The sequence below is a fragment of the Platichthys flesus genome, chromosome 5 (assembly GCF_949316205.1).
Source record: "Platichthys flesus chromosome 5, fPlaFle2.1, whole genome shotgun sequence".
In the NCBI taxonomy this organism is placed as follows: Eukaryota; Metazoa; Chordata; class Actinopteri; order Pleuronectiformes; family Pleuronectidae; genus Platichthys; species Platichthys flesus.
This window is the reverse complement of record NC_084949.1, coordinates 16,534,457-16,561,338: the sequence shown is the minus strand read 5'-3', so window position 1 is coordinate 16,561,338 and position 26,882 is coordinate 16,534,457. Positions and strand designations below refer to the sequence as shown.

The 26,882-nt window shown below is 43.6% G+C and overlaps 1 protein-coding gene across 1 annotated transcript; it reads right to left on the bottom strand.

The window, feature by feature from the left end:
* Positions 1–799: 799 nt before the first annotated feature.
* On the bottom strand, positions 800–26,164 carry klhl5 (kelch-like family member 5). The gene is made up of 13 exons (XM_062387066.1): positions 25,445–26,164; positions 21,144–21,332; positions 16,007–16,143; positions 15,428–15,624; positions 13,896–14,108; positions 9,841–10,027; positions 9,025–9,249; positions 7,742–7,817; positions 7,184–7,270; positions 5,801–5,875; positions 5,355–5,492; positions 5,017–5,188; positions 800–3,279 (listed from the first exon to the last, which is right to left on the bottom strand). Exons 1-13 carry the CDS (start codon positions 26,050–26,052, stop codon positions 3,217–3,219), a joined length of 2,367 nt encoding a protein of 788 aa, XP_062243050.1. The 5' UTR covers positions 26,053–26,164; the 3' UTR covers positions 800–3,216.
* Between the last annotated feature and the right edge of the window lie 718 nt (positions 26,165–26,882).

The following is a 26,882-nucleotide window of genomic DNA, read 5'->3' as shown; positions in this document are numbered from 1 at the left end:
CATATTCAGACTGTTTTCCTTGGAAACTTTGAATCTCCTTTTGAATATTAAAATAATTTATAGTGTGTTTGGCTGCACAGCATATTTTTGGAATGACCGACTGGGCTAATTAACTCAAGTGGAAAATGTAAATGTGTACACATGGGTACAGCACTGACAGACGCTGAGGGAAAAGGTCCAGCTGTGTTCAGGTTACCTCTACATTTATGTGGGAACAGACAGAGCAGCACTCTCTGCGTTCGTCTTGTTCCTGTCAGACATTATGAACTCAGGTGCCGTTAAGGCGACAAGACAAGGTCACTGGCGTCATCTCTCAGAGCCAACAGGAGCCGTTCTGCTACAGCTGCTCATGATCTAAAGCTTCCTCTGCGATAAATACCGGAGTGAATCAGCTGGCTACTGGCTGCTGTCTTGAGGTTAAAATATCCGTAAATTGTGAGCATTCCTCTTTCTCATTTCCGTTGGTGGACAATCTCAACCTGCTGCAGAGTCTCTGGTCTCAGGGCTGCTGCTTTTCACTCGGAGTGTCCCCACTCAGGAGTAATGAGGATTCATATTAACCTCCAGGCCTGGGAAATGTTTTCAGAGAGACACTTCCTAAACCTTTGGAAACGGCTAAACTGCTAGTGCGGCTCTGATGGGAACGTTGTTACAGATAAGAGCCACATATAAAGATAGAGATTTACACCATAATGACGTTTATAGCGATTGTGACATATGTAAACTGCTGGTAAAAGCATCTGCACCATAAACATGATTAAGCCATTACCGTTAAACAACCCCCCCCCTGAAACAAATGTTAAATCACATATTGACTTTAATGTATAAAAGACAGACAACAGCATAATACAGAAGCCTATAATGTACATACATAATTTATATAGTAAAAGAGGAGGTGAAATCTTCTGGTACAAAAAGGTGGACGAGCAGCTGCACCATTAATCCCCAACCCTTCATCTGAATTCATGGTACAAAATACACACACACAGTAACACATGGCATATTTAGTGTGCACCATATAATATACAGCAGAGTTCAATAAGACTACATACAGATTGTACATTTATTTATATACATCATATACTTGAATATCTACCATGATTTGGAATGTCTGTCTTTATTTTTTATTCTCGTGACAACATCGACACAGCGGAGGTGACACACTTCTGCTGTGATCTTGAGAGAATTACTCTCCAAATAAACAGCGGGCGGCTCTGAGGGGGAAGAAAATAAAAATTATGCAGCAGTGCATTAGGCTCGAATAAACATCAGCTCGACTGTGGGGAATATGCCAGTCTGCCCGTCTCTGCTTTTTAGATGTCATGCTGGCAAATTTGTGAGGCTTTTCAATCTTCACTGACTCCTGGGGCACTTGGCTCTCAGCTGCATGTGCGTGTGTGTGTCTGTGCGTGTGCGTGTGTTTGTAAAGTGCATTCTGGGGGCTACATTAGCTCTAGATCTGTCAGCGAAGACAGGATGCCTGCTTCGCCTCTCAGTGTCAGGAGTTGGCTTTCTTAACACCAGACAGACACACAGACGACACACAATCACATGTTCAGCGTGAGCCTGCAGCCAGATCCTTCATGTTCGTCACATTTCAGGCTATTTAAGTTTTACTTACACAAGCCCACAAAAATGAACACACAAGCTTGTTTCACGAGACTGCCATTCGGCTCGTGTCTCATGCTCTGTCTGTCAAATCTAATAAAGCTTTGATCTCAACATCACACAAAACATTGGCACTGGCTGAATCAACCTTATTAAATTCATGCTCTCGTTATATCATCTGTTGTTCATTTTGCCCGAGTATCCAGCTCTGCTCTAAACCGTAGCAGTGTGTGTATTTGTATGTGCTCGTGTGTGTGTGTGTGTGTGTGTGTGTGTGGTGATGAAATTGTAGACTGGGGATGAAGAGAAAGCAGCAGGGAATTGAAGATATTGAGAGGGGAAGGGGGAAGATTCTCATTTGAGATAAAAAATATACCCCTTTCAATCTCTGAACACCCAAACATGTGCGTGCACCCCCCCCCCCCCCCACACACACACACACACACAGACACAGAAACATCTACGGTGGATAAAAAGTAGCCGGCTGGCAGACAGAGAAGATCAACTGACCCTGTATAAAACCAGGTCTGTAAATAGCTGACCCTGTCCTCTGCAGGAAATTGAAAACTAAATTTCCATACAGGGGTCAACAAGGGGCCACAGTGTTATGACTGTTATTATCACTCAAGACTATAAACCTGGTGACAGAGTTCACTGCAGCTCAATTGTGAAAAATTTGAATGACATTACTCAAAAAGACAAAATATTAAGTCAAAGTGAGACAATTTGCCAGTGCAGCTTGTAAAAGAGATACGATAAATTGCATATCAGACGATACTGTTTGGTTCTGATGTAAGCTGATGCAACACAGAAGAGACAAACTCAGAATTATAACATAAAGCATGATGATGGGCTTCAGACTTAAAAAAAATAGGCCCAGAGTTGCTTACAGTACAGTTGTTCATAAGGTTGTGCTGATTATGTCAAAAGTCTTTCTTTTATCTGTCAGCGAGCGAGATAGGCAGAGAAACAGGAGGAGAGCACTTGCCAACTGCAGCATAACAATAATAGGGAATGTGTTGAAATAGCATCAATACACACTATCAGATATTGTTAGGAAGGCTGAGAGCAAAAAGTGATGAGGCATCTCAGCCATCTTGACAATCCCTCTCTGTCTCGCTCACCTTTCTGTCAGCAGAAATAGAAGCTGAAAGCAAGCATGTAAGGTTTGACTGTGTGTGTCTGTGTGTGATTGTGTGTGGGTCCCGTCTTGTCTACAAGAACAAAATAATAGGTAAGAAAAAAAAAGCTGTGAGAAAGCTGTTCTGCCATGCTCAGATAAACACTGCAGATTCCTCTTCATCGTACGTTTCGGTGGCAGTTCACTTCTGTGGCAGAAGTTATCAGGATGTTCAACTGCGGAAACTTTACAAGAAACCCCGCACACGACTCCACCCTGAACCTTCCCCGACACATCCAGGACATTTAAACGAATGATTGAGTACAATGTGACTCCGCCTACAAGTAACACCTACCACTGTGTAAAAGAGTTCGATAATGAGCTTCTTGTTTTCTTCAGTGGGCAGATGCATCTCTTGGTTTAAGTGTCAGTGAGGAGGGTCTTTGAGCCACACCAGGATCAGTCCCAGAGACGTCCACTGTCGGTGTTTATGTTTTCAGTCTGACGGCGACCACGCACGCTCCCGCCCTACCCAGACACAGAGGGGCCACCTGAGAGAAAACATGTCAAACACAGGATTCTCAGTCAAAGCTGGACATCAACGGCTAACACTAGGTTTGTCTAAACCTGAGAGGAAAGCTTCCTGTTGTGCTGACGGTTTATAACCGGGGTTAGAACATTTCAGGCAAATATTTGTGTTTATGAAATCTTTACCTCGACCAAGGGGGCTATGTTTTCCCCCCTGTCTGTTTGTTTGACAGCAGGATTACGCAGAACAATTTCTAAAAAGTTTTCAACAAAACTTTGTGGGAGTATGGGACACGGGCCAAAAGAGAACCCATCAGATTTGGCACAGAGTCGGACTAAAAGGCAGATAGAGGATTTTTATCCACTTTCTTTTACATTTTCACAGATTTCCCAAAGAATAACTCCTGAATCTTGATGAAAAACATCTGCCATACTTCAGGGACTATCTATGAATGGGGTTTCATTTGTTGCAGCTTAAAGGCATTTAAGGAGACTGTTGGGTCTTGGCAGAGGTATGTGCTCTATTGAGTACTATTCTAGTTTTAAAAGTATTGGATAATGCATAGATCAGTATTTATCTTATCGCTCATCTTGACTCAGAAAACAAAGTCATTTCATTTCGAGTAGTTTGGATTAATGTGCTTTTCTCAGGTCTCCCCCATACAAACCCACTTCAGTGAAACTTGCACTCATTCAGAAACCTGTTGCTGGAGTAAAAGACCAAGAAAAGTGAAAACATCACACCAGCGTGTCTCCACTGATCCCTCATACTGTTCCCTGAGTGCAAAGTAAACCTGGAGCAGCAGCATTTTGCTCCTTTACACCACAGCTCAGACAACTCCCCCAAAATGTAAATATCCATCTGGCCTTGTAATGTTTTTTTTTTTTCGAGAAATGTGCCCAATAATTAAATAGAAATTCTCTTGCCTCAGTTAGGAAAAAACAATTCTGTTATCCCTGCTTTGCTATTCTGTTAATCACCTCAGATGTATTTTGGGGATTGGGAACCATTGTTCTGTAAGGTTTAATTTTATGCACTATAATTAAATCAACAACACTGTGTATTCCCTCCACTAACTTCAAGCTAAATGTGATTCGGGGAGTAAGAAAATATATTTTGTTCTAAGTGAATTGTTATTTGTTTAGTGTTTTTCTTTTTTTTGTAGTCTACTGCTTTTCCTCGCCAGTCACATAACGTTAAGTGATGCGATGACAGGACAACACAAGCTGGTTTTAGTGTCTGACAATGAGCATAGGCCACATTTAATGGTTTGTCCTGTTTGCATGTCTGACCATTCTCAGTTTTCTGTATCTGCCTACATATGCTCCCATCTTGTTCCCAGCCTGGTGTGTTTTTCTAAAATTGGAGATTTCGAGTGACTGTGGTTGGAAATCCTCTGAGGCTACACAGGAGATACACCGAAGTGTGATAGACTGCAGCTGAATGAGATCGTTCCAGTTTGAAACAGTCGTCTCTATCTCCTGCTGCTGCAGGGACTAGGACAATATTAGCATCAGGAAAGCAGACATTTACAAGTGATGTGGGAGGGAAGCTTTAACTGTGTACTTATATAAACATTTGTATTGGTGTACGTCATGATTCATTACTTGTTTTTACAAACTATATTCAATGTGTCTATATAGAGTGTATATATGAGTTCATACATATATTAATCTGCTATGTATGCGTGTACTACTCTAGATACATGATTGGTGTGTGTGCATGTGCGTGTTTTACCATTGCGTTCATGTGTGTATACCTGTGTCCACTCATTAGTCTGGGGGTCGTAGGCTTCTACAGTATTGAGGTACACCTGACCATCATAACCGCCCACAGCATAGAGCCGGTCGCCAAGGAGACAAACACCAACTGCATCTCTGCTGATGCTCATGGGGGCGACTGCCGTCCACACGTCTGTCTGAGGGTCGTACCTGCACACACACACACACACACACACGCACACGCACACACACGCATCATACACACAAATATTTACATGGGTTCACACAACAAACTCAATTATTACATCAACTACATTCAATTTATTCTTCTTCTTCTTGGCTGACAACAGCAGGAAACTGTAACCAGTGGACTCACCTCTCCACACAGTCGCTTAACCGAGACGCCAGGGAAGAGGCAGGAGCATCGTGGCCTCCGATGGCATACAGGAAGCCATGCCATGTGGCCACACCCACGCCTCCACGTCTTTTAGCCATAGGAGCACAACTGTTCCATCTGTGGAAGAAACAAAAAAAAGGGAGAATATCACAAACTGAAGAAAAAATACAAATTTGCAAACCGAAACTCTTCAAAAATTTGCTTCGTTTTCTTTTGAAAGGAGATTATTGGCCAGGGACTAATACGAACAACCTCTCAGACACTCCAGTGGAGACTATAACTCTACTGAACATAAGTTGTTCGAATGGGGACTGCTCTGGCATCCCTCTCAGGAGCTGTCTCCTCCGATCTGTCGGTAACTAAAGCGAGAGATAAAGCAGGAGACATCAATTCATTCTGGTCAGATGGAGTCCCTCGTCTCTGACCTGTTGGTGTGGGGGTCGAAACACTCCACTGAGCGCAGGCACGATGAGCCATCCCGACCTCCTACCGCATACAACCTGAGGAAGACAGGAAGATGGTGCTACCTCAGTGGACACACACACACACATACACAAGAAAACGCCTGCCTCACAAAACACGACACACATTTCTGGACTCTGGAAGTCCCTTTTCAATTAAGTGACACTTAAACAGTTGGTACATGGGTGTGTTTGTGTATTCATGCCAACACTCATGGGGCCTCACAACCCCAAGCAGTCACTCACACTTTGTATGTGTGTGTGCATGTGTCTTTATGTGTGTGTGTGTGTACGTGCATCCATGGATATGGAGTTTCGGGGGGCTGAAGAAAGCAAGGCATCAGAGCCAGTCAAGCAAGTAATGAGCTCCATCAGGCAAGCCCAGAGAATACACAACACATAAATGCACACCCACAAACAGCCATTTGTGGGTGTGCCATGCGCATACACGACTGCTGGGCACGGATAACACAAGCCAGTTGTTTCCATATTAATTAGCATCTACAAAGCCTCTCTCTCTAGTGTCTCCCTGAGGCACAAAAATAAGAAGAACAACGGTGCAATGCTGCAATTTTAATAAGCTCCTGTCTGCTGCTGGAGAATTCTGGGGCAAATGAGGAGATTCAAGCCCTGAACTTATCAAACCAGACTATTAAAACTCTCAGTTGGCAGTTTATTAGAAACACCTAGTTAAAAGTGATCCAGTACAACAATCCTGCAATAAATCCTCCCGACGTGGAGGTTATAAAGTTCAGCTTTTATTATTAACGTGTTGATTTGTCTGAATGATAATTTTGGAGTATGCAGTTTGTGGCACTGCTGTTAAACTGCACTGCAGCATACTGAGAGGTGTCTCTGTCATTTAGCATAACTTAAAGAGCTAATTAAAGATATGATGAACATTACAAAGTAAACAACTGCCTGTTAAACACAACACAATTAAAAAGCATCACAAACTGTAGCCCTCAAAATGACCACAGAGGTGAATCTACAGCTTTGACCTATGCTACGACTCTACCAGGGTGGGCGTTAAAACAATATCAATAATTATCCCAATGTAATTTCATCAATAGCAATATAGCAAACAAAAAATAAATGACATTTTCTGACAGAGAAAAAAATATAAAGAACCTAATAGCAGACCTAAAATCAGTCATAACATTACATTACATTCATTTAGCAGATGAATTTGTCCAGAGAGTCTCACAACAAATGGATTCAGAATGAACAGGAACAAGAGGGGATGAAAAAACTTTGGGGGCATGCATAGAGCTGCAGGCCATGCACTAATAGTTAATCTCTAACTTTGATGTTGTGTAGATTTAAAGGATTTGTGTTCTCACTTACTTGCCATTGAGTACAGCTACTCCCACAGTGCTTCTGGGTGTAGCCATACTTGCAACAAAGCTCCACTGTCGAGCCTGGGGATCCCACCTGGTACAAAGACGGTAAACAGTTATAAATGTTATGCAGTAGAACTTCAACACATCTGTTTCATCAATTAGTAAATTGACAGATAATTGATTTATTCTTCAGGGTAAATCAATTGTTATGATAAATGCGTCTTATTCCAGCTTCTCAATCTTGAATATTACAATCTTTTTATCTAAATTGTGTCTGTTGGTTGGAAAAAAATACAATTTTAAGATGTTATGTTGGACTGGGTCAAAAATTTACACAATTTTATGACATTATATAAACTGATTGAATAACTTAGAAAACCATTGACAGATTATTTAATAGTTAAAGCTGTATTATGGATAAAAGTTACCACAGATTCACAAGAAGTGGTGAAACGCAGTGATAAGTGCATTTACGACATTATATATTTGCAGCTGCACCATTCAGCAGCAACATCTCTTTCTACAAACAGTGTTTCTTCAGCTGTGTGAAATAACCCGTCACCTTTCCACTGTGCTGAGGTAGCTCCAGCCGTCATGTCCTCCTACTGCGTACATGGGGCCTTCCAGGACGGCTACACCTGCAGTGCACAACCACGTGAGCATGATTAGCTCATGGCAGCTTACCAAAACAATATCGGCCCGGACATGCAGCCATACACGGGGCAATAAGTGTAGGGAGTTAGCAGCATGTTGACACCTCCATACTCAAAGGATTTATCAGCCCAAACATCTGTGCTGCCAGATGTGTGTTTGATGCCTGCCTGCCTCCCTTCACACACACACACACACATGCCCACACTTATGTACAAGGATGGAACACCAGCACAGCACGCCAAAGTGAATCTTGTAATTAGAATAGTCGGTTTGCACAATGAGTAGGGAGACTGTCCTTCATGTGCACAGGTTAAATCCACTCTGCTGAAGTGTCCTTGAGCATGACACTGAATCAATCTGCTATAGAGGAGTTCTGGGGCTGAAACTGACCTCTGACCTCTCAAACTCAATTATCTGTGTATTTTCTCTCAATTTTGGACGTGCATTGTATGGTGCCAGGAATAGAATTAAATAAACTTATATCAATCCTCTTACAAAAAGCTGATTAGAGCCAGGATCCACACTCAAGATTAAAGTGGCTTGGGAGAAAACCAATTAGAAAACCAACCAACACCCCCCTGTTTGAAATGGACTAATATTTCTCATTCCTTTTCAATATTTACATTTATCAGTTTTCTGTCGTTAGTAAACTACCAGGATTAATCCACTGACATTTTGCACACATCACACACCTCACACACCTCCTGCTCCTGACCAATGACGTACCTTTGCCTCCTGATAGAGAAACACGAGAAATAGAGACTGGATCTGCCAAGTATCAGATACATTTATTCATCCATTCAGGTGCATTTTGTGCTTTCATAAAAAACAAACCACACGTTTGTATGTGATGAAGAAGCTTGACCATAATGTTCTGAACTCCATCTCCATTTCTCTGTCTCATACTGGACCAACTGCAGCATGTCTGAATCCTACACTCAGCTGTGATTCATAACAACGGGTAAGGGGTATATCAGCCAACCATTAATACGAGTGGGAGCCTATTTTAACCATATTTTTCAGCTGTCTCCTGTCTTCCATTTTAAGGCTACCAGCTGGAATTCCGTCCTACATCAAGTCACATACATTTATATGCTCCAGCCCCATCAGCAGAGATGGAAACATGATACAAGGGTGGACACGCTATTGTTCGTATGTAAATCATATTTGTGTTCCAAAAAAGCTGCTCACCTAAGCCATGCCTGTGTGTGGACATGGGAGGCATGACGCTCCACGTTTTGCTGTGTGGGTTGTAACACTCCACAGTGTTAAGGGTCTTAAGTCCATCTCGGCCGCCCACAACGTAGAGACGGCCGTCAAGAACAGAGACACCAAACTGGAGACGCCGTCCACTCATGGTGGCCACCTGCCTCCAGCTGTCCTGACGCAGACAGTACTGCTCAATGCTGGTAGCACCTGGAAAACACACAAACACAGAAAATGAAGGGGGATTATTCTCCTCTCTAATTAACAGGTTTTGATTTAACTGTGTGGTAATTCTGGAGGCTGCAGTGTGAGGCCCTGTTTAATGTTGAAGTCACATCTCATCAGAACCCCAAAACCATCGTGAAGTGAGGATTTACTGCAGAGCTATTGGATTAGACTATTAGATTTAGCCAGTTCTACCCACAAACGGTATATGAAGATAGACGACAGCTCCCATTAAGTGAAGCCAGCTGAGGTATAGGTCATAACCCCTGCCTCATCTATGTTAGTGGATGGGACATGGACTAAATTGAAAAATGCAAAGTACACATCAAATAACGTTTTTTCAAAGACGATTTTTGTTAGTTTATGCAGTTATTGTCAAACTGTGATATATGCTCTTTTGCTCTTTTGCAACTTTGGTTGAAAAGTCAAAATTGATAGCTGAGACTGACAAAGCCCATGTTTCCTCTGGATGTCACTGCTATTACCTCCTCGGTATTGCACTGGTTGCACCTTATAAACTGAATATGTAGTGTACTACTCTAGTTGTGTGTGGATTTGTGCCTGTGACTGCTCTACCTTTTGTGGCGTCCATGCCACCCACAGCGAACATGGCTCCTACGGTGGCCTTGCGAGGTCGGGTACGAGGACTCTGAAGCAGGGGCCGGTGCTGCGGCAAGAGGTGATACTTCATCCCCTCCATCAGCAGCCGCTGGCACTCCACACTGTCCCGCAGCAGAGGGTTGGACTCAAGGTCTGCCAGGAACTGCACACAAACAAAAAAACTCCCACATGAACACACAGGGACATGTGACACCTTCTGTCAACGAGCAGCTGAAACAAATGCGGGGGAGTGTGTGCGCTGTGGGTGAGGGCCGGTGTGGGTAACGATGTTGTCACTGATTGTGGATTGTGGAGGTCTGAGGGTCGACAAAGAGCTGTTCTCTCATTGATTCAGAGATTAAATCAGACCAGCAGCCATTAGTGTGCACACACAGGCCCACACACACACATACACAAAGAGCATGTACACACTGATCATCTGACACACTAGAGGACTAATCTGTCCTGAACATCTCATCAGTTTTTAGTCCATACCCTCTAACCTCATCTACGAACACACTCTCTGGCATGCACGCACACATACACACACAAACACACACACGCACAGGCACACGCACGTACATGCACGCACACACTGAAGGCAGGGGCTGTAGCAGGAGGCACTTCAATCCTTCCACAGGAAATCAGTGGCTGTGAGAGAGGCAGCGCAGCGAGAAGCAAGTTTTCCCAGAAGGCAAGAAGACTAGAAATGTAACATTTACATTTAGATAGGTGTGTATTTGTGTCTGTTTGCATACGTGTACGTGTGTGTTAGTCATTAGATGGAAAGCAGCAGAGGTTCTAGAGAAGCCTGATTTTTTACAATCAAAATCATTTCAACTTTCCAGAATGTGCACAAATGGCTGCTAAGTTATTTTTACACTCTCAGTTTTCCTCTCTGCTGTGGCCCATAATTCCCAAAACCACGAAAAAAAGGGAAAATAGACAAATTCGGTCCAACTTCGTTCAACTCGGTCACTGAATGTAAAATCACTTTTCCCAGCCAGACGTGGAGAGAGTAAAGCAAGCATGTTAAATGGATAAGCAGCTTACACGCCAGGGTGAACCCACACTTCAATTCCATGTATAATCACAGAGGCACAAATTAGGGTGAACCCTATTGCGACATTCATTTGTGTATATGTGAGATAAACGAGGAGCACGGTAGAGAGGCGTTTGTCCTCTTCTGTGTTATTGACCCATCAAGCTGTGAAAGATTGAATATGGAGGGCGACTCCTGCAGTGTTTCCTCTTTTCCAGAAAATTGTGCTGCTCTCTCAGTTTCATTTCACACTTTGCAGAAGGGATGGGTTCTTCGTCCAGTTATAACACACACTCACTTCCTTACACATAATACCATAACCTGGCCATCCCCCTCTCTCATTTTATCTAGATTGTATCACTTGCCCTTTGTCTCAACTTTGAATGCATAGCCAGGCTTTACATCCTCCACTACACACAAGTGACACAACAGTAGAGCTCACAATATCAGTCATTTAAACTGGAAGTTGGGCAGCACGGTGGTTACTACTGTCACCTCTGAGGCAGGAAGCTTTCTGGGTTCTTTCTCTGAGTTTGTGTATTCACCCTGTGTCTGTGTGGCTTTTGTCTGGGCACTCTGGTTTCTTCCCACAGTCCAAAGGAATGCAGTTTAGGCTCATCTAAAAGTTGTGCGTCTGTGTGAATGTTTGTCTCTGTATGTTGGCTCTGCAATACACAGGCAACCAGGGTGTACCCTGTCTCTCGCCCAATGCCAACTGGGATTGGTTCCAGCCCATCGACCCTTAAATGATAAGAAGTCAATACATTACATGGATTGATAGACAATCCTCTGAAAATCAATCTGCTAATATTTTGATAATCAACTAGAAGGATTGACAGTCTCAATCCCCAGAGGATGAATCCTAATGACTGTGATCCCATCACTTCCACCATGAGGGTGACATTCAGGGTTTTATTATTGGATTGCTATGAAATTTGGCAAAGACATTCATGGTACTCAGAGAATAAATCTTAACAATCCTAGGGATCCCTGAACCCTGAATCGTCTAGCATCACTGTCAGTTTTTAATTGTGTCCAATACTTTGGTTTCTGAACAAAAACTTGTTCTAATTAGCTGTGTTTAGTGTAAATGTTGGCATGTAAGCATCTCACCCACTCATATCACTGAGCCATCCTAGCATGGCGTTTTGTCTTGTTCAAGCATATATGAAAAAAAGAAAAATGTAAGTTCAAATTTTTTCCTGGAAACAGAAGTTGTATTTAGGTTTTAATCATTTTTGCCAATCGACAAAAAACTTACAATCTTACTTCTGCTTTTTGTGTGTGTCATGAGGTTGATGACGACACCCACACACACTTAGATTCTTCTTCATGCTTCTCAGAAAACAGCCTCCTCTCGCTTTTACGTACAGCGTGAGAAATGTGAAAGGGGAAGCCCACATTTCCTCTTGAGCGTTCCTGTCTCCTTCTTTAATCAATCTGAAGAAACTGCCTGAACATGGGCCGTTATCCCCATATGGAAGCGATTATTGTGACGAGCCACCGCCCATCCGGCCATGATGCTCAGCTTTTCACTCAGTTTGGTCATTGTGACTAACTACAAACACATTGGATGTGATCAGAAGACATGTTGTAACTAACTCTGCCCTTTCTGCACTGTGTATACACTATATCTGTTTGGTTCACATTGACACACGGCCACAGATGCTGAGAAGATTGTGTGTGTGAGACAGTGGTAGTAGGGAGCAGGGATTAAAGGTATTAATCTGATGAATTGACATCCACTTGATGAGTAAATCGCATGGTGGCCTAGATAGAGACCTGACTAATTGGTTGATGAAAAGTGATTGGTTGTCTGTGTGAGGTTTAGAAGTAATTTCACAGCTCCTGAGGTCGCTGGATGTTGATTCATTTGTCCGTTAAGCTTGGTGCTGGTGGTGATACATTGATGAAGGCTGAACCAACCCTCAGCTCTGTGTCTTCTATTTTTGCTCCCTCTCCTCTGTCACTACCCGCCCAGCTGTACTTCTCTGCCATCCATCTTCTCCCTGGTTACATGTTGCAGCTATTTTGCGATTTCAGCTGACCGGGGCAAAGCCGACTATATGAAGTGTTCACGCTGTGCACCACACAAGTGCACAAACAGGGAGATGTAAAGATGCAGGTTGAGAGGATGTAGAGAGGAGGGGAAGGCCACAAGGGGAGGTTTATCTCTGCACTTTCTTTATATATAGGGAGGGAAATGACTCATGAGGGAGATGAAGAGAACAGATAATTTAGCTGCAGTTAAGAGCGATATCACACTTAATTAAGGTTCAAAAACGTGTGTGTGTGTGTGTGTGTGTGTGTGTGTGTAGGCTGTCTGTTTCCAATGCCTTAGGCAGTAACTGAGGTTCTGCCTAGCATATAAACTTCTCTGCATCACATTACCAGCAAGAGACACTTCTACACTTGGTGGTTAGAGAAGATAGAAGTGTAGAAGTACATGCGTGCACACACTCAGATCCACACACAGACAAAACAACAAAAGCACACACCTGACAGAATAATGGTTGTGATCTACAGTTTGCGTAATGTCTATAGTCCTTGCAATTGCCTAAAGAGGTGAGAGACGGATTGGAGCCAGAAAGAGGAAAAGAAGAAAATTTGACCGTGGAAAACAAGGAAGCAATCATTACGAGGAAATCTAAATCAAACTCTCTCTTCCTTCTGTGGTAGATGTGAAAACAACTATGACAACACTCAACAGTAGTCAGAGTTTTTCCATCAATATAAAACTCAGACAAAGTGCTCAGTATCTTTGAAAAGTGTTTGAACTGAATAAAGTGAAAAATGACGCTGAGAGTTCTCTGATGATCTGGAGAGAGAAAATGTTTTATTGGTCCTGATATAACACCAGTGTGTCCATGCCTGTAAATAATGACTGTTTCAGAGTTATTCAGCCTTTAAAGTGTTTTGGCTAGTCCAGATTAAACTGTAGTTTAAATATTAAATAAAATAGCATGTTATAGCTCTTGGCAGCTCTCACCTGTGGCTGCAGCAGCGGCAGGCGGATGTGAGCAAGCAGCATGGGTAGGTGAGGTTGCCGAGTGGTGCAGTCATGACCGACCCACGTTAGCAAAGAGGTTACCACAGTTTCCTCATCAGGCACGTTGATGTCATCAGAAGTGAGCAGCCTCTCCATCTCGTCCATTGGGAGCAGCAGGAACTCCTGGCCTCCCACCACCTCTAAAAAGTGATCCTACAGGGCGGAGAGATAGTAAAACAACGGACGAAATCAATGCAAGAGTAGAGAGGAAAAGACAAATTAGTTTCTAAAGACTCACAATCAATGAATAATTTATTGCAGAAGAGAGAGGAGAATTGAGAAGCGGGGAAATAAATCCGGAGGTTTTGCCAGGAGACGGAGATCAAGGGTTGGGAGGAGGTGGTGACATTTGAAAGGAAATGAGGGCTTGAGAAAGGTCAGAGAAAGATGAATGAGGAAAGCTGGAGCAAAAAGGGTGAGAGAGTAGGGCTGCAACCTACAATCATTGTCATTACTACTTCGACCGAGGAGGTTGTTTTTATGTGTGTTTGTTTGTCTTGTTATGCGTTAGTTAACATGATTGTGCAAACATTTTTGGAAAGATTTCCACAAAACTTGGAAGGATGTTTTGTGGGTCAGGAAAACAAACCCGCTGAATTTGGGAGCAGATGCAGATCAGTGGGCAGCTCCAGGAATCTTTTTATATATAATTTAGATTGTGTGGACAGTGACAATAAGGAAGGCAATGATAATTGAAATGATGGTTGTTAGTGTTATACTGTGACTAATAAGATTGTCATAGTTATTTTTTCGGCTTTTTTTATGTTGAGGGAAGTATTACTTGGGAATTATAAAATGGGAGAAAGAAAATGTAAATGTGACCTGATTCCCACATAAATGGGCTGCACTGCTCTCTACCAAGTCACGCTATTGTGTAGCTCCGTAATAATCCTTTGAGTCTTTTCTGAGTTTGGAAATATATGTGTGTAAATTCATTACTACCACAGTCAAACTCAGATAAAGCCACCTTTACGACATAATTACCGCATATTAAAGTTTAAGAATAATCCACTTAGAGAGAAAGGAGGAACAGTGACATTGACGGAGACACACACACAGAGGGAGGCTGGTTGAGGAGAACGGCACTTAAAAAGATAGGAGAGATGGCAAGAAAAAGAATAATCAAGTCGATGAAGGAGCTATTTCACTGTCACCATAGCAACCCGCTGCTGAAAACAGCCATTGTGGCGGTAATGGTGTGTGGCGCTTTGTGAAAGATGAACCAATTTGTTTCTCAAAATAACATCAAGGCTGGAAGATGACCAAAAACATCTCAGAGAGGGAGGCTTTACAGAGGTGGAGAAGGATAGTGGTGAAAGGAAAAGGGGAGAGAGAACCTGAACAAGGTTTCAAATACATTAAATAGCATCGGCTGTCTACCTGATTCTACATCATTATTTCATCATGTTTCATTCATGTGGCGACTCTATAGGCGCAGGAGGTAGAGATGTAAAGCAGCTGTGTGTACATACCATAGTGTAGGCGTGAGCAGCCCTCTGCAGGTCGTAACAGCCCTGAGCGTCAGCGTAGCAGCGAATGCCCAGACAGTTGGAGGGGTGGAGCTGCTTCATGAGGAAGGAGCAGCAGGCCTGAACCACAGAAGACAACTGCAGCAGGCAAGAGGCTGACAGCAGAGATTCGATGGTGTCCTCCCTCAACTCGATCCGCCCTGAGCAACAGACAGAGGGAAGGGATGAAGTAGAAAGAAAAAGAACAGAAAGGCACCCAGAGATGCCAGGTTGTCCTGTCTAGGCTGTTTAAAGACAATGAAAAAGAATATCCTGGATCCAGCTTAATCAATAGTTGCATTGGTCAACAATAGTACTTTTTACTTACTTACTAACCATAGGGATGCTCGGACAGTGCTTACCTCCGCCAAAGTCTCACACCATACCTTAATGAAAAAATTGCTAGATCCGCCCATTTATCCAAATCCGCTCCAAAATCGTATGGATTCTTCCACAGCAAAATTTCAGGGAAATCTGTATTTTTTGAGTAATTCTGCTAAATAATAAACAAATGTGGTAATAATGCAGTACTTGTGTGCGTACCTGTGTATGCATACTGCACTAAGACCCACAACGCATCAGGGTCTACTCCCTCCATCTTCACCTCTTCCTGCTTGGCCTCCAGCAAATCACTGGTGAACATGGCCGCAAAGTAGTCGGATACAGATGAGAGGATGAGTCTGTGGGAGGAGAGAGTGTCAGGCATTAGTCAGGATGGACAGCTGTAATGGAGGAACAGAGGACTCTGACCTTGCTGGCAAGACAAGTGTGGGAAGAAGGCCAGAGCAGCCCGGACGTGCAGACACAACCACACAACACACATCCTGCATCAGCCCGTTTGTCTGTTGGTTTCAAAGCTTCAGAAACCAGCTGCACCTCCTTCAATGTGAATGACTGAGTGCAGTAGTGCATGTCCTGATTACACTTCTTCACCTCTTTACAACGGCCTTTTTCTCCCAGTTCCAATGTGGCTGTTTGAATTGTTCCAATGTGGTCAGAGTAACTGACACTTGGTTACACAGTCTACTGAAACATGCCTGAAGGTCACAACAAGCATGGGTTTTCTACTATGACCAAACATGTGCAAGAGGAAATGGAAACATGGAAATCGGAACTACACACATGGCTGGGGTGCAGATTTAATAGAACAGACGTATGAGGTCAGATCATAGACTGTATATAAAGACAGAGGACACATCTCCACTTCCTCCCACTATCCAGAAATGGAAGCCAAAAATCTCAGATTCAAACGTTGCCCTCGGCTGAAGTTGCTATTTGGAGTCGGAGTCTGCACAGAACCAATCTGGGGATGGGGGTATGGTGTCAAGGCCCCGCCAATACACAAACTCGACCGATCATGAGTCAGTCTCAGCTGTCAATCATGACGCCTCACCCAGCTTTAATTTATAGTATCAGATAAGTAATTAAAACAAGATTTTTTTCAGGGTGGATAAAAAACACATTAACATACACCAGTGTGATAACTACCTAAAATGACAGAAACCATCTTTGAGGAAAAACTGTAGCATTTGGACTTTTCAGTTTGACCCAAATCCCATCCACTCACATGGAGGAGGCGGAGGTTTATGACCTTTACAGCAACCAGCCACCACCAAGCAAACAATAACAAAACTATAATGAGGTGTGCATTAACCGTGACAGATAATGTCTCTTCACATATTGATGAGGTTTTCAGAACACTAAACGGAAGGTGTCGCACAAGAACAAGCAAAGACTTTCATGTTTTACAGGGATTCTCTATCGTTGCCTCTGACAGATTTAGACTTAAGCCCCTTTACATTACTGTGACGACAAGTTAACACGTCAGTCTCTCAGTCTGAATAAGCATTTTCGTCCCTTATTTTTAACCTAGCCATATCTCTGTAAAACGTTCAGCACAGCACAAGTTTGAATTAATTCTGTCACATTAACATAAAGGAACCTGAAGGTCAAGGCAAAACATTGCAGGGAGAGAGGTGCACATTTTGTAACATTAGAGCCTTCCACACTTCTCCATATATTTATAGGAGGGCCAACAACAGTGCAGAGTAAATAGACTGTCATTATTACCGATCATAAAATCCTACATGTGCTGTACAGCAGACAGGAATAAAATGGCTCACTACTGCAAGTAATATTTGACTTCTGGCTCTTGTTAGAATCCTTAATATTTGGACCCTCTATCTATACTCTATATTCCTCTATGTTACTCTCTGAAGACATGTAGAGGTATTAGGGGGAACAAATATGTGCAAACAAAAGCTTTGCATGTGCCTAAGGCCTCTCCAGATGTTTGTACACACTGAGCATCGCAATAAGTGTTAGAGCCTCAGACGTTTAACTGCAATTTTCCTTGGTGGCTCAATCCCTTGTTCTTCAAGTTCACATGATAATGTTTGTGATTGAAAAAGCGCTGCATATAAAATGTATGAAAGCATGCGTGAATGTGACTTGTACAGTAAAGCGCTTTGAGTTGTTAGTTAGACTTGAAAAGCGTTATATAAATAGTCCATTTGCTAATAGAGGAATTCTAAATTATAGGAATTTAGATGTTGGCATCTTAACATCCGGATATTCCATGCCATATTTTCCAAAGAAAGAAGAATGAAAAGAAAAACTAATAACAAAAGCCAAAGCTGCTCAAAGGTCACTACTGTAATTTCACTTATGCTGTGTGTCAAGTCTCCGTCTCGTTATAACATCCTCTAACTCTCTACAGATGTTTTTACACTGACTGTCGCCTGTTCAAGGGCTTTTACTAATCTGTACCTCTCCCTGCCTTTAGTTACACATGGCTTGTTATGTTGAGATATTACAGGTTTCATTTCCCCACGTAATTCACAGAAATGTTCCCTCAAAAAAAGGTTGTGTCTTTTTAAAAGACACAACCGCAGCCAAATCAAGTCCTGGCAAGAATGTACCAAAAAAACTGAAATGCCAATCCCTGCGGTCAGATGGGAGATTATTCAATTTGCATGTGTCGGTCGCAGCAGCTGAGCTTGTGGAGGAGAAACAGAAAAGAAAGAGAGGAACATGTTTGATGTAAGGTCAATGAAAAATAAAGAGTTGTGAGAAAAAGATGGATGGCGAAATGAAGAGAAAGCCGGATGAAGGACAGAGAAGCATTATATATAAGGTCACTTGGAAGAAGGCTTTTACTTAATTTCCCCCCCACAACATTCCATTACCCTTTCATGTCACCATGAAGTTCAACACACACACACACACACACACACACACACACACACACACACACACACACACACACACACACACACACACACACACACACACACACACACACACACACACACACACACACACACACACACACACACACACACACACACACACACACACACACACACACACACACACACACACACACACACACACACACAAATATCAAGGCAGTTAAAAAGTACCAGAGAGTAACTGTTAAATAATTCACATGCAGCATTTTTCCTTCCTTGCTCTTGGAAATGTCTTCGTAAATGAGGTGGTGACTGAGGGATGTCTCTTTCATCCTCCACATGATTCACTATTTTTCAAGTTGTGAGTTAAATACAGATTAAAAGAAATAAATTGATCACAATAAATCTCACATTAAAGCTCTGTTCGATGCCCATATTCACTCTTTTTATTTTTTCCTATATTGATACATTCTTAAACCGTACAGATTAACTGTTTTCCCTGTTTGCATGTCCTTTGTTGACTTCATGGTCAGCAGACTTGTGTGTGTGTATTGTGCACGCCGACGGAATATGTATGAGCTATGTGCTTGTGTATAATCTCATTACTGAGACTGTGACACTAGGACCTTGACAGATAGCCTAAAGCGCAGATGAGCAGTGCATTTCTATGTGCATGTGTGTGTTTTAGAGACAGAGATGTCAAAGACGTGTAGCTGTGAGCGAGTCAAAGAGCATGCAGTAGTGGGCTATTTATTTTACACACAACACAAAGGCAGCGTGGTGAAGACAGAGACATGGCAGGCGGTGTGTCACACTGTAGTGGAGAGTAAGATAGCACAGAGAAGACAAAATGCCGGAGTGATGACAACAGGAAACAGATGAGTTAGATTCAGGAAAGAAGGGGAAACTGAACAATGTATCTGTTTGATTGTGATGTGCTGCCTGGTAGAGATACAGAAGTGGAAAAACCGATAGAGGAAAAACAAGTGGAGGGTGGTAGGAAACACTCACTTCATAATTTAAACTTTTCTCCAAACTTACTCAAAAATACAGCTACAGGAGCCGCACAGTTTTAATGATGCTTATTGAGAGGCTACAACATTGCAATCAGCCGATCTGTCAGCGGTCAGTCCACCTCTTTGGTACGGACTGAAACATCTCAACATGTAATCGGTGGACTACCAGAGTGTGAATCTAATGGGTTTGGTAATCCCCTCCACCAGCAGCAGGTCAAAGTCACAGACAAACAAAACATCCGGTACAACTGCAGTTCTGTGTTTGTTCAAATCTCCAGCCCTCAGTCGGGATTAATGAGCCCATTTTGGTTTGGTGGGTCACCACACGATGCCCAATGCACTCGAAAACTTACTTGGACGAGTTGTACAAAGTAAAGATCTTTCGGCCTCGAGAGAAAAGGTGGAGTGTACCAACTGATTGGTACACTTATGTTAAAGCGTCTAAGGCACCCTGTGGGAATGTCTCTAATGCAGTGGAAGCATATATTGATCCATAACAATGGTACACAAGATTTTCTTCATCAATATTAGCGATAATCATGAAAGGTAGCATTGTCCACATGGGGGTATAACATTTTTGATTTTAAGGTAATGTGTTTGTAGGGTACAGCCCCAGAGACAAAAAACTGTGCTATATATTTTTAACGCACATATAGAGCCTGAGTTTTGCTGTTTGCAACAAACTCCACAAGAAATAAGGAGCTTCACTCAGCCCCAGTGTTCAGCACGTATGCTACATTTGTTTGTGTACATGTAAGATGGAGAGATGGAGAGTAAGGGGGTGTATATTTTGTTCCCAGAAAAGCTCCTTTATCCTACACATACAATAAATCAATTGCAAACAAAACAAACACTTTCAACCAAAGATGTCTTCACACTGCTACCCTCTTGCTGGCACGCACACATGCACAGACACACAGCTTCAGACACCAACCACACTCTTTTACATACACCATTAGGATTCTTCTACAGCAGGGTCTTTTGTTTGTCACCATCTGTGCCTGGAGGACCAAATCAAACGAGGCAGAAGAGGAAGGCGGTGAGAGAAAAGGAGTCTTTCTGCTAGTGGAGGGCCGCTCCTCTGTCTCATCCTCGTGCAGATGGACCGTGCTGCTGCACCAGTGGCCACATGCCCAGAGAGCGACAGCCACAGAGCAGGGTAGTGAGAGGCCTATGAGGTGGATGACAGGCACGTGTGTGTGTGTGTGTCTGTGTTTTTATTTGAATGCATGATTCAGAGGCTCATTTTTAAATGTGAGACAGAGTCTAAAGAGATAAAAAGGAGACTTTCATGAGCATGATTGTGGTTATGCTACATTTCCATTTCGGTGTGTTTGTGTGCAGACGTTGAGGTATTTGTGGTACCACATGAGCATAAGTGCACATGTTAACACGCAGAAGGTTTTATGAAACCGTCAGAGAAGAGGAAGTAGCCGAAATATGTAACGGGTCACTTCTCTTTGCTCCTACCTGTGTGCGGGTATCCGCCTCTCTCCGGCCACCAGTATGACATCACACAGCTGACGGCTTCTCAGGTAGCCCTCCATCTTGCGGAAGGTGAGGTCGGCGTGGGACATGGCGGTGAACATACAGTCCTCTGGGAATGCACACGGCTCCATCGACATGCAAGAGGAGAGTGTGGCGCTGCTGTTGGACGTCCTGTATGCACGCAACGACACGCAGACAAGGACCAACATTCACACAAACACAAATACACACACACACACAGAGAAACAAAGACAAGGAGACAGAAGCTTAGAGTGCATGTGAAGACACTGATTTTCTTTTGTATAAGACAAAGGGACAGATGTGCGGAGAGAGCTACACCAGCTGCTCCATGTCTTCCATGTGTCACCTTCTACTTTGTGCCATTCCCTCACCTGTATTAGCTCCCGTCTTTACTTTAAGCAGGGTTAGAGTGTGTCGCCAGGAGCAGACAAAAGCTCCTTAATGGTCCAATTACTAGGAGTAAATGGCCAGATAAATTTAACCCTCTTAAAAGAGAAGCTGCCAATTAAATAGCTGTGGGAGCTGAGCCCATAGGATAAGCAGTGATTTACTCTGCTCCCTAATGGCAACCAGTTTCCAAGTAACTACACTGACAACTAGAAACGAAGCAGAGTTTGGGGCTTCAGGATTCGTTATCGGCTGGTGAAAGTGTCTTATTCTTCCTGTCAAAGCGATGAGATTTGTGTGTGTATAAGAGAGAGGGCTGGTGTGTGTGTGTGTGTGTTTTCATCAAAGATAAGCACTGATGTATACCAACCCTGTGAATCATCAGCCATCATGGCTCCCGAACCAGAATTTAATTTATGAGAGCCTGAGTTGTTACTTCCATTTTTTATTTAACGGCAGAAGAGGCAGGACTGACTCGACAGCCCAAAGAGATAAGAAACATAGTGATACTCAAAGGAAGATATCCCTGAGCAGCAGAAGACAAATGGATTTTTCCATCTTTGGCAATTTGATATTTTCATAAATGTTTGGAATGTGGTTACATAATATTATGTTATTCCACTTCTCCAGTTACTGTTACTGTCTATGTTTGTCTGCTCTGTATGTGGCTTTTACTGCACGTCCTCTGTTATTTTATGATTTTCCAGTTAACGGGTTATCCTTTTGATTTCCTCCTTATCTGTTCAATATTGTGACTATTTCTATTCAGGATCACATAACTACAGTTAATGTGAAAGGGGTCACTTGTGATCACAAACCAAGAGAGAATTATCATCAGACTATGCTGCTCAGGGAGGAATCTTTCAGATTTTCCCTCCGTCTAAAAGTTTACTGTCAACACTCTCATCAGCATCAAACAGGAGACCGACACAGACAGGGACTATCCGATGACCTCTGTGGAGCCTTTAACCGCTTAAGAACGAGAAGTTGGTGGAAACCAAATATAAAGCTAAGAGGAAATGTAGCCACAAACATGATTCCAAAGGACCACATTATGTTGCTTCATGTCTGCTGGATGTTTAAATAGGGATCTGATTGTTTGCTAATAGCATTTATTGCATGTTCACACATATCTGTGATTTTGTGGATTGCAAATGAAATTGACTTGAATCTCAGGCCCTATTAATAAAGGTTGTAACTGCCATGCCCACGAATTGCATTGTTCTGCTGCTGCTACAACAGGTGTCTTCTCCCCTCTAATCCTCTTTATTTATCTCCCTTCCGCACTTTCATATCTTGAACTAATCTCATCCGTCACTCACTTCATTCCAGCTCATCCCTACATCCGTCTTTGCCTTGCTTCTCTCTCCTCCCTGTCCCATTCTTACCCTCCGAGGAGGCTTTTTGGCCGGCTTTCCAGTCGTTGCGTACTTGAGGGTGTGAGCGTGCATGTAGACAAATGGGGTGGCTAAATACAGCCAGAGGAGATGGCTTTGAAGTGGGGGGCACGCTGCCTTCCAGTCCCCTTAATTGAGCCTGGCAGGCCCTCAACATTGACTGAGAGGGAAAAAAACGGAGAGACAGGGGAAAGAGAGAGCGAGTCTGGGACAAATCAACACCATGCAGCCAGATTTTTTAAACCCCTGCACCAGGCAAGGACATTCACACAACTGTCATTCAGTGTCTCTCGCCCTGCTTCTCTGGCACATGAACACACACTCCCTTGTAATTGACTATCTGGCCTGATTAGCCTGTAGACTAACGGCTAATGCAAATTAAACTTTGTTCTGTAAGCTGATGTGTGATGTGATCATACACATGACACTCGTAAGCACACGTTACACCCTCCGTGCGACACATGCAAATGATTTCGTTTCCCAAACAAAAGGAGACATGGAAAATGAATGGATGAGATGAGGACGAGAGAGTGAGAGGGAGTGAGTGAGAGAGAGAGAAAGAGAGAGGGAGATAGAGAGAGAGAGAGAGAGAGGGGGGGGGCAGCACAGGATTAAAGGGGATAGGAGGGTGAGTTGAGAAAGTAAAAGAGAAAGGAGATGTAGCCATGTTGAGCCTTCAGAACCTCTGGGGTTCTGCATGCAGCCCTCCCTGTGATCCCATTTGGGATTCTGCCACCCGGGTTCTCGCAGTATCATACTGTGCACAGAGGCTCCCGGGGGAGAGGACGAATAGCATAATACACAAATAAAATCACAAAACTTACATGCACAGAGCTGCACATACTGCACACACTAATCTCTGTGTTGGTATGGCAACCATAGCATGTGCATGGACATGGCTTTATCCATGCCGATGTGCAATACATACTCAAAACCAGCTCAGGCTCACAACTGCATTTCTTTGTCTATGCTAATGAGGCTGGTGTATGTGTACGTTTGGGTTACAATTAAGCATAAGTCATTTTCTGTGTAAGCACTAACGCATCCCGCTTTGCATAACAACGGATATTTTTTAATTCTCTCCCGGCGTGTTTCTCTCTCACACACGCAAACATACACAGTAAAAACGAATGGGTCGTAGGATGTAAGAGCTTCCGACATTGATCCATTTAAAAAATACATCTGAATTTTCTCCCATTGGAAGCGGATTGTAAGTGTGAGTGAGAGTGTGTGAGTGTGTGTATGAGTGTGTCCTATGAATCATTTATATTTTCTGATGTGTGTCTTGGGAACACAAAGTAGGATAGGAAGCTTTCAGATGCATCATTATGCTGAGATAGTAAACACACACACACACACACTCACACAGATTTTTTCTTCCTTATTCCTTAACATCCTCACATCTATTGCTAAATCATAATAAAAACATAAATTGTTGAGTCTGTGCAGATGCGCTCAAGAGGAGTTATGACGCCCTGATTACTTTGTTACGCAGTCTCCGTGGCAACCGTTACTTAAATACCCCTTCACACCCCTACAGCTGGATGACCACGCCTATGCAACGCACACACTCCATCATGCATGTAACCACAAACGTGCCGAGCATGGAGAAATAATATAAATGTCAAGTGCAGTGTGTAGCTCCCCTTTTTAAGCTCTGCCCTGGAGTCATGTCGTTAATTTGACTATGAAAATCCCAAATAACAAAAAAAAAGTGTAGCATTTGAGTTTGTGTACTGAACAGAGCCAGGTTGGTGCAGCCTCATTGGGAGGTTGAGGGGAGAAATCCCTGGACCACATGCCTTCCCAAAGGCACATCTCTATGTAGTGACCCTACTGCATGCTGTCTGAACACCCTCCTGTCAAGTCTATTACTACATACTCACCACGATTTACTCTCAGTGGTGCAACCATTGAATATTTCCCCTATTGAATATTCTGCACATTCTTTTCTCAGGTAATCTTCTTGTCTATGAAATATTAGAAATAAGAAAATAAGTCTGCAACAATTTCCTGAAGCCACAAATAATGTCTTCAGATTCACACTAAGCGAATGAGCAAGATTTTCAGTTTATAAACACATGAGCATCGAAACATAGAAGCATCATATAGTTGTCTTAGAAGAGCTTTGATCACAAATTTTTTGACAAACGTTCAATCGCTTGTCACAATAGTTGTTGATGAATTATCTCAATCGACTTATTAACTTAGTTAACCAAAACAAGGTAAATGGAAATCAAACATGTTGGTAGAATGATTCTCAACTGGTTTCTGACTATAACTAAAATATAACTAACAGCTAAGAAGTTCATCACTTGCACAAAGATGTTGTTTGTGTGTGCGTGAGTGTGTGTTTGTGTGCGTGTGAGAGAGAGAGAGAGAAATATATGCAATGGTTGTGTACACATGTTACCGGGGAAGTTTTACAAGAAGGAGCCGGATCTTTAGTTTAACAGCACCGACCCAGTCCATCCCTACCTGCAGGAGCTGGAGTCTGTTTCCGGGTGTTGGCCGGTGTTCTCCTCGGTGCCCCCCGCGGCCACTGCTGCTGCCACCGCGGTCGCCTCCTCCTCTCCCCCGGCATGAGCCTCCAGTACAAGCTGGGGCACCGGAGCCTCACCGGGAGGTTCCATGCTCGACACGGGGCGAGAGCGCCGATGAGTCGGCGGGGAGCCCCACGATAACGCGGCGGTGGAGCTCCTGCACTCCGGCTGGCTGAGGGAGCGGGGACAGGAGCTCCCCGTCGCTCCCACTGCTCCTCCCGGACCGACGCGACTCCCCGCCGGATCAGCAAACTTTCTGTTGCTGCCGTTACACAGGTTCGAACCTGCGCTACCGCTGGCCACCAGACCGCTATGAGCCCCCGCGCTGGGGTTTACGCCCGCTGGAGTCGAGTTGCCACTGCCGCTGACTGACGGTCCGTCTCCGGAGCTGCCGCCCGCTCTCCTTCCGGCGAAGTAGTCACCTAGCGGCGGGGAGTGAGGCGGAGGGACCGCGGGGTGGCCGAACCACCTCCATCGGATCCTGAGGATCTGCTTCACATCAAACTCCTTCCGCGAGGAAGAGCCCGAGCCGCTGCTCGACATCCCAGGGCTCCGCACGAGGAAATGGCGGGGCTCGTGGCTCGTGTCGCTCCTCCGTTAAATCCGCACACTGGAGAGTTAGCGCACCGCTCCTGGACCTCACAGCCGGTAACCGCGACTGGAGAGAGGGAGCGGAGCATAGCGGAGTATATGGAGAGAGGGAGGGAGGGAGGGAGGGATAGATGATGGAGAGAGGGCGAGGGAGATAGAGAGATAGAGAGAGAGGGAACGATGATGGAGAGAGGGTGAGGGAGGGAGAGAGAGAGAGAGAGAGAAAGAGAGGGGGGATGGCAGAGAGAGGGTTAGATAGAGGGAGTGGAACATAGAGAAGTATATGGACAGAGGGAGCGGATAGAATAGGGAGCGAGTAAGACAGAGAATAAGGTGAAGATGGAAAGGAAAATGAGCGAAAGAAAGAAATAGAGATCGGGTTAAGTGAGACAGAGGATAGACAGAGAGAAAGAGAGGCTGAGAAGAGAAAGAAGGGAGAGCGATAGAGAGGTAATGGAGAGAGAGAGATGGATCCTCAAGTTTCAGAGACTTTTCATGCACAAACTAAACCACAGCCTTTTTCCACAAAGACAAACTAATACCACTGCCGAAGGTTAGAGACCACAAGCATTCTGAGGAGTGATCATCATCTTCATCAACATCATCATCATCATCATCATCAACATCATCATCATCATCATCATCATCATCATCATTCAGCAGGCAGACAAGCAGGCAGTGTTAATTTGATAAGTCCTTTATTCGATTTCCAGAAAAACCAATTGACAGCAGCCATCTCTCAGGTTAAGAGATATATTTCTTGGCAATGATTATGGGCGAGG

What these genes read in the sequence shown, in the direction of transcription:
- klhl5 (XM_062387066.1), bottom strand. Translation starts at nt 26,052, where the DNA reads ATGTCGAGCAGCGGCTCGGGCTCTTCCTCGCGGAAGGAGTTTGATGTG. An exon ending in TACCTCAGCACAGTGGAAAG is followed by an intron (nt 7,271 to 7,741) that starts GTGACGGGTTAT and finishes TCTTTGTACCAG; the next exon opens with GTGGGATCCCCAGGCTCGAC. An exon ending in TTAAGCGACTGTGTGGAGAG is followed by an intron (nt 5,189 to 5,354) that starts GTGAGTCCACTG and finishes GTGTGTGTGCAG; the next exon opens with GTACGACCCTCAGACAGACG.